Raw genomic sequence first — 6,755 nt, forward strand, 5'->3', positions numbered from 1 at the left:
AAGTATTAAACCACAAAAGTGTAGTGGATGCGCTTTCAAGGGGAGATTGTTCAGAAGCACTNAAATGGTGTGCAGAAAANAGAAAGAAACTACAAAAGATGAAAAGCAGTTTGGAATTNGACTTGCATGTGCAGGTTTTTGTGGAATTGAGGAGACAAGGCAAAGTGTTNGAAGCCATATCGTATGCACGAAAGAACCTTTCTACTTGTCCAAGAGAACAATTGAAGCAAGTTCAAAGGTAAAATAATGATAGTTTGTTTTATATGAGAAGCTCATCGCGTAAGTGTAGAGTGTTGACTTTGCTTGCGTTCCCAGAATCCACNAGTTGCGAACCTTACAGACAGCTGTATTCAAGAGACCGTTGGAAGGAGCTTATTCAAGCTTTTCGCACGGAATATTATATACTNAATGGATTGACCAAAGATTCTTTGTTAGAGATTGTGATGAAAGCAGGTCTCTCTGCTCTCAAGACAAGTTGTTGTTTNGANGAAGATCAACGCAATGTNAACTGTCCTGTTTGTCANGAACCTTATCGAAGTTTATCAACAGAGTTACCTTTNAGTCATCATGTGCATTCAGTTTTGGTTTGTCGTATGAGTGGTAGGATGATAAGATGATTGGCAGTGTCGCAGTTGCTTATTGTATTATGAATAGGAGAGATTATGGANGAACACAATCCACCGATGATACTTCCCAATGGAAATGCTTANAGNGAAAAGGCTTTGAAAGAAATGGCAGAGAGAAATGGAGGAAAGGTATTATTATTATTATGCTTGGTAGCCATNGAAAGAAAGTTCTCACTGAANGAGATNGAATAGATATACGATCCTCAAAGTGGAGAGGTATTNGATTTTCCAAGNGACGATATCCGAAAAGCTTTTATTATGTAATTAAACAGGATTGAAAGTTTTGTACATCGCTTTTTCACTGTAGAGATGGGACAATCTTATGAATAACTTTGACTTGGTCGATACACACACCCAAGTTATGAAAAGTAGCTTTTTTAAAAGTAGAAACAACTTTTAATTCACGGAGAAATATGAGTCAAAATGTCTACGTACCTAAACAAGGAAACAATGACTCCCATGCTTCTGGGAACCACGAACAACACAGTGACTGGAACGCGCCTATTTGGAACGATGATGAAGAGCATAGTCAAACCAAGAATAGAGTAGAAATGATATATGAAAGATCAAAGAACGTAATTCCTGTCGGAAAGCAGTCAAGGTCCTTCCCTTGGTACGAACAAATCATAGACCCCAGTGACCGTCATTTGAAGGAAGATATTATACGACTTATCGTGCAGTACTTGCAGGTACACTAGTACTCTTACTCTGATATTATCTTGTTGCCATTTCGTCTCTTAGGAAGAAGACTATCTTTATAGTGCTGCCGCTTTACAGGATGAGGCAAACGTAAAACATAAAGACGTGTTAGCACAACAGGCACATCTTCAGAGAGTAAAGACAGCCATTTTAGAAGGTGACTGGGCAGAGGTTGAGAAACTCTGTTCACAGGCCACTTTTAAGAATTTGAAAAGTTTTCTCTATGAAGTGTACAAGCAACAATATCTGGAACTGGTTGATCGACAGGAATATCAAAAAGCATTCGTTCTGTTACAAAAAAGGCTCAAGTCATTGGAAGGATATGCACAAAGACTGGAGGAATTTCATGATTTATGTTACCTTCTCACTTGCAAAAGTGTGAACGAAGCCAAGTCCTTTCGAGATTGGAATGGAACTATGGCTGGAAGAGAAGCTTTAGTGGAGCAGTTTCAACGTCTTTTAGATTTTGAAGTTACAGATACATCAGCGCCTGTTCAAGTTCCTCCATCTAGGCTTGTCCAGTTATTGCAACAGGTGTTTCTTCTTTTACTACAGTAATGTTCAATGAATAATGTATTATCTAGGCTGTGGCTTATCAAATAGAATTCTCAAGATATCACCCAAAGGCAGCTCCTCGAATCAAAACTCTGTTGGAAGATTATCACTGCTTTGTATTGCCAAACCGCGAGAAACAATGTTTTGTGGGTCATCAAAGTAATGTCAAATGTGTCCAATTCGTTGGAGAAAGTGGTGCTCATTTGGTTTCTGGTTCAAGTGACAATACTTTAATATTATGGGATACTGAAAGTGGTGAGAAAGTAGCCAGTTTTATTGGGCATACTTCTCGTATATGGGATATAGATGTCACTCGTGGAGGTGGTACGCATGGGTTACATTTTGTTCTTTTATGTTTATAAAAATGAGTTTAGGATTTATCGCTAGTGCTAGTGGTGATGGCACAGTCCGTATTTGGGATGCTAAGAGTGATATACGGAGTAGTTGCCGAACTGTCATTAGTGGACATACACGAGATGTTTACACGGTTAGTTATCATCCGAGAGAAAACCACCTCGTGACAGGTGGATATGACAAGGTAAATCGACTCTCTAAAATATCATCGATAGTTAGTTTTATGTTGGAATATTAGTCATTGAGACTGGTTGATGTTCGAACCGGACAGACTATCAAAACATTTACAGGACATGAGGCATCTATTTCCAAGGCTGTGTTTAATCCTCACGGCAATTTGATTATTTCTGGTAGCAAAGATTCTACCATCAAATTTTGGGATGTGATTTCTGGTGTTTGTGTCAAAACGCTAAGCAGCCATTTGGGAGAAGTAAGCTGTATATATGCGATTGTTTTTGTTGGTTTTTGAACGATTGGCATTTAGGTCACTGCTGTGGAGACAAATGCATCAGGAAGCTTACTTCTTTCAAGTTCGAAAGACAACTCCAATCGTCTTTGGGATATACGTATGGCTCGACCTACAAGACGTTTCAAGGGTCATCAAAACACCAGTAAGAATTTTATTCGAGTTGGATTTGGTACCAATGAAGAGTAAGCAAAGAGATTGGAAAGCACAAAGTAAATGATATTGTTTTCCTATGAGGTTGGTGGTGGGTGGCTCAGAAGATGGTTTTGTCTACATTTGGGATACAGAAACTGGTAATTTGGTGCAAAAACTTGGACCTTGTGTGGGTCCCATTTATGCCGCTCAATGGTGTAATAGGCAAAGTCTTTTGGCAAGTTGCGGTGAGTTGTAGACAGTTGGAAATGATATCTTTTATAATCAGTTATAGGACACGATGGAATGGTAAGAACTTGGTGGTTTGATCCTTCAACGCCTTTGACAGATGATGACAAGTAAGCAGTTGGTTTTGACTTGACATATTGTTAACAACAAAAGGACCCACGAAATGAAGGAGTGTTTCTAATAGGTAGCCAATCAATCCAAGACACAATAATGTGCTCATATAAATTTTGCATTTATGAAACAACTTTTCATATTTTAAATATTTACAAAAAAAACAATGCCATATCGGGAAATTGCCAGTTATTCATTTGCATTTGGGTTCCATTCTTTGTCGTTGCAATTACGTGTCGATGATTGCGTGACTTCAATTATAGCATTGCGAAACTACAGACTTGATCAGACTTTTTAACGAGCTTAAAATTTCTACTATACTGACCACATCCTTGGATACGTTCGCTTTCATGTTTTTCGCAAGAAGACAAACAAGTTCTCTAAGGGAGGAATATTATGCAAAAGAAAGAGACTGCAAATGATATACTTACTTGTCTACAACAGAAAGACTACGAATGCCATCTTTGAGATTGTTTTCGACCTGTTCTTCGCCTCCATCTTCACAAACTCGCGAAAATATATCATAAACTTTCCCAAAATCTGGACCTGTCGCCATCTGTCCCATACGGTATCCGTCTGATATTTCTGGAACTTGTCCAAACTTGGAAGACTATACTTTATATTTAAAGTATAACCAAAAACAACAAACTCACCTCAGAATCGTCACATTTTTCTATATTATGCGGTGCAAACAGCTGTGTAACTGCTGACTTCTTCAATTGGTCACCACTACTGGATGCCTGTGGTAGCCTGACGTTATTCGAAGAACTATCTTGAACTATGCTTGAATTGGAACAATGAAGTTCATCAAATGGGTCAACTCGAGAGGTATCTTCCTTAATCTCTTGTTTTCCTTGTGACGGATCAACCTTGATAGATTTTCGCTTTGGTCTAGGTGGAGGTATCGTTTCTTGCATTCCATATTTCTGAACTTTAATAAAATACTTTTGAGCATGGCTTCGTATCTACAAACATAGAATTTTTAGACAAAAAAAAATAAAACTCTTTCTGCTCTTACCTGAAACAAATCTTTTCCGCCAACACAATCTCGGATTCTTTTCCAGTTTCTACCGTATTTTCTGAGAGCCTCCACAAAGCGTTCGTGTTCCTCTGGAGTCCTAAGGACAAGGTCAGATGAAAAGGGGCAGGCAACGAAGTAGGAACAGACGAACCAACTTTCTCTTACTTTCTTCAGTTGGTAAGGTTTCCTTCCTTGTTGCTTACGAAAAGTAGAAGACGAATAAGAGCTTTCAGGTTGTACTTCACTACCCTTTGAGCTACCGTCAGATACGGTAGAAGTAGAAACTGGCCTCCCCATGGAGGAGACAAGATTCCGACTCGTATCTGTCACTATATTCGTGGTTTCCGTTTTTCTACTACCCTTTGGTTCCTTCCTATCTTCGAGATCTCTAGCTTCTTTTTTCACTTCAACCAACGGAGTACATTCGAATCGATACGAAGGAACATCCATAAAATTCTTAGATAAAGAGCAACTGGCTTAAGAAAATAGACGTCGTATCGAACAGCTTTCTTCCACAGGCCAAATGGAAATTTTCCCGCAATGAGAGCCACACATTTCGAGTCCCCAAATATGGTTTATTGGACAAATTTCGAATGGAAGAAGAATTATATTTACGTGTGACCAAGTTTTCTTCATAAAATGGGTGTCTACAGACACCTGATGGTTATAGACAACCTATTCTTCCTTTGCTTTCTTTTTGGGAAGCAGGTTAGGATGAACGTTGGGTAAAACACCACCCGACGCAATAGTAACACCACCCAATAACTTGTTCAGTTCTTCATCGTTTCGCACTGCTAGTTGGATATGACGAGGAACAATTCGTGTCTTTTTGTTATCACGAGCTGCGTTTCCAGCCAATTCAAGAACTTCAGCTGTTAAGTATTCAAGGACTGCTGCCAAATACACAGGTGCTCCAGCTCCAACTCTTTCGGCATAGTTGCCATTTTTCAAAAACCGACTCACCCTTCCTACTGGAAATTGCAAGCCTGCTTTAGAAGAGCGACTCTTTGGTTTGCTACGTTCCTTGGGGGCCATTGCTTGTAATATAGACTGTTTGTAAACAAAAAATTGTGAGTAGACAATCTTATAGAAGCTCGCTACTTAAAGCATGATCAACCGCGAAAGCGGGCTTGTTGAACAGATCATTTGAGGTCTGAGTTATCCAATCACATTGCAGATTTGGTGGATTGGGGGCCCTGCTTTTCCATCCAACCCGCCTGTGCCCGCCACAGCAATTATTCTATAAAAGGGCAAGGCGAGGAAAGAGAGAAGTTTATTGATTTGATCATTTTGATAAAATGGCTCCGAAAGGTGCAAAGAGTGTTCCTGTTGCTGGAAAAAAACCCATCACGAAAAGTGATAAAAAGTCTAAGAAGAAGAGGTCCGAATCCTATGCCATATATATCTATAAAGTTTTGAAGCAAGTGCATCCTGATACTGGTATATCTTCGAAGGCTATGAGTATCATGAATTCCTTTGTGAATGATATATTTGAACGCATTGCCAGTGAAGCCAGTAAACTTGCAGCTTATTCCAAGACGAAGACTTTAACTTCACGTGAAATACAGACAGCCGTGCGTCTGTTGCTTCCAGGAGAACTTGCGAAGCATGCCGTTTCGGAAGGTACGAAAGCAGTAACCAAGTATACCTCTTCGTAATATCTTTTTGTTTTATAACATATGGTGTTTGTGAACACCTTTTCTCGAAGAACTTGTTGGAACTTTTGTATTTTGTGAATTGTTTTTGATATCAGTCAACAAGGTCATTCAATAAAGGAGGAGTAGTATAAGGACCTACGAGAAGTTCCCCAATGCTTGATTCATATATTTATTTTGTTTATATTCTTTCTAGAGTAGGGATTCCAAGCAAATGTAAACAAAGCTGGAGAGTGTTTGCCGTCAATTTGCACAAAGCCAAACGTGAGGTTTTTCTTTGTAAAGATTCTGCCTTTAGAACAGGACAAGTTTCATAAAATTGGTTGAAGCGTTGACTTAGTTCAAACATATAATCGCAGAGGATATTAGGCTTCAGATCCCTATTGCCAAGTGATAACAGTTGGTTCATAAGAAAAATAATAAGATAGATACCTTTCTAGTAAATACAACATTTCTTCCAACTGAAGCAACATTTTAGCAAGAGACAATTCGGTAGGATCATCCAAAATGAATTGTATACTTTCTGACTGTCCATCACTCAGGTCTAAATCTCCCTTGCGATAGATTCCTTGTATCCTTGCAAAGGCATACAACATATAAGGTGCAGTATTACCTTGAAGGGATAACATTTTGGTATATGAAAACTGATAATTGGAAGTTCTATTGTTCTTCAAATCTGCATACTTGATTGCTCCAATACCAATGACATGTGCTACTCTCTTTATATACTCTTCACTTTCTTCTCTTCCTTCAGCTTGTAAACGGTTTCTGAAATCCTCTTCTGCTCTACGAACCGCTTCTTGCAAAAGGTCTTTTAATTTGACTGTCTCACCTTCTCTAGTTTTGAACTTTTTTCCTCCCTCACTTTGTACCAAACCAAAAGGAAC

The 6,755-nt window shown here is 38.9% G+C and overlaps 6 protein-coding genes across 8 annotated transcripts; 3 read left to right on the forward strand and 3 right to left on the reverse strand.

The window, feature by feature from the left end:
- Gasu_63210 (hypothetical protein) lies at positions 1–991 on the forward strand (the record flags this gene model as incomplete). 2 transcript variants are annotated; one of them, XM_005702482.2, is made up of 4 exons in its annotated part: positions 1–238; positions 290–600; positions 655–755; positions 819–991. In XM_005702482.2, coding segments are annotated over 4 exons (722 nt in total), but the record flags the coding sequence as incomplete, so codon positions are not given. The 2 variants fall into 2 exon arrangements, with proteins under 2 accessions (XP_005702539.1, XP_005702538.1); XM_005702481.2 differs by having other exon boundaries at positions 655–910.
- Positions 992–1,020: 29 nt separating this feature from the next.
- Positions 1,021–3,291, forward strand: Gasu_63220 (hypothetical protein). 2 transcript variants are annotated; one of them, XM_005702483.1, is made up of 9 exons: positions 1,021–1,315; positions 1,368–1,859; positions 1,910–2,201; positions 2,255–2,418; positions 2,473–2,664; positions 2,719–2,885; positions 2,938–3,080; positions 3,128–3,191; positions 3,235–3,291. In XM_005702483.1, the coding sequence occupies exons 1-9, from the start codon at positions 1,040–1,042 to the stop codon at positions 3,260–3,262; spliced, it is 1,818 nt and encodes a 605-aa protein (XP_005702540.1). In that variant the 5' UTR covers positions 1,021–1,039; the 3' UTR covers positions 3,263–3,291. The 2 variants fall into 2 exon arrangements, with proteins under 2 accessions (XP_005702540.1, XP_005702541.1); XM_005702484.1 differs by lacking the exon at positions 3,235–3,291 and having other exon boundaries at positions 3,128–3,231.
- Positions 3,292–3,295: 4 nt separating this feature from the next.
- Gasu_63230 (myb family transcription factor) lies at positions 3,296–4,770 on the reverse strand. The gene is made up of 6 exons (XM_005702485.1): positions 4,365–4,770; positions 4,211–4,310; positions 3,846–4,157; positions 3,624–3,793; positions 3,518–3,572; positions 3,296–3,465 (listed from the first exon to the last, which is right to left on the reverse strand). Exons 1-6 carry the CDS (start codon positions 4,661–4,663, stop codon positions 3,382–3,384), a joined length of 1,020 nt encoding a protein of 339 aa, XP_005702542.1. The 5' UTR covers positions 4,664–4,770; the 3' UTR covers positions 3,296–3,381.
- Positions 4,771–4,772: 2 nt separating this feature from the next.
- Gasu_63240 (histone H2A) lies at positions 4,773–5,380 on the reverse strand. The gene has a single exon (XM_005702486.1). It carries the CDS (start codon positions 5,246–5,248, stop codon positions 4,889–4,891), a length of 360 nt encoding a protein of 119 aa, XP_005702543.1. The 5' UTR covers positions 5,249–5,380; the 3' UTR covers positions 4,773–4,888.
- A 90-nt stretch (positions 5,381–5,470) lies between these two features.
- Gasu_63250 (histone H2B) lies at positions 5,471–6,021 on the forward strand. Its single transcript, XM_005702487.1, has one exon. The coding sequence runs from the start codon at positions 5,512–5,514 to the stop codon at positions 5,869–5,871; it is 360 nt and encodes a 119-aa protein (XP_005702544.1). The 5' UTR covers positions 5,471–5,511; the 3' UTR covers positions 5,872–6,021.
- Positions 6,022–6,024: 3 nt separating this feature from the next.
- Positions 6,025–6,755, reverse strand: Gasu_63260 (arginyl-tRNA synthetase; the record flags this gene model as incomplete). Its single annotated transcript, XM_005702488.1, has 2 exons — positions 6,025–6,248; positions 6,301–6,755. Coding segments are annotated over 2 exons (654 nt in total), but the record flags the coding sequence as incomplete, so codon positions are not given.

The sequence above is a fragment of the Galdieria sulphuraria genome (assembly GCF_000341285.1).
Source record: "Galdieria sulphuraria unplaced genomic scaffold scaf_162, whole genome shotgun sequence".
NCBI lineage: Eukaryota > Rhodophyta > Bangiophyceae > Galdieriales > Galdieriaceae > Galdieria > Galdieria sulphuraria.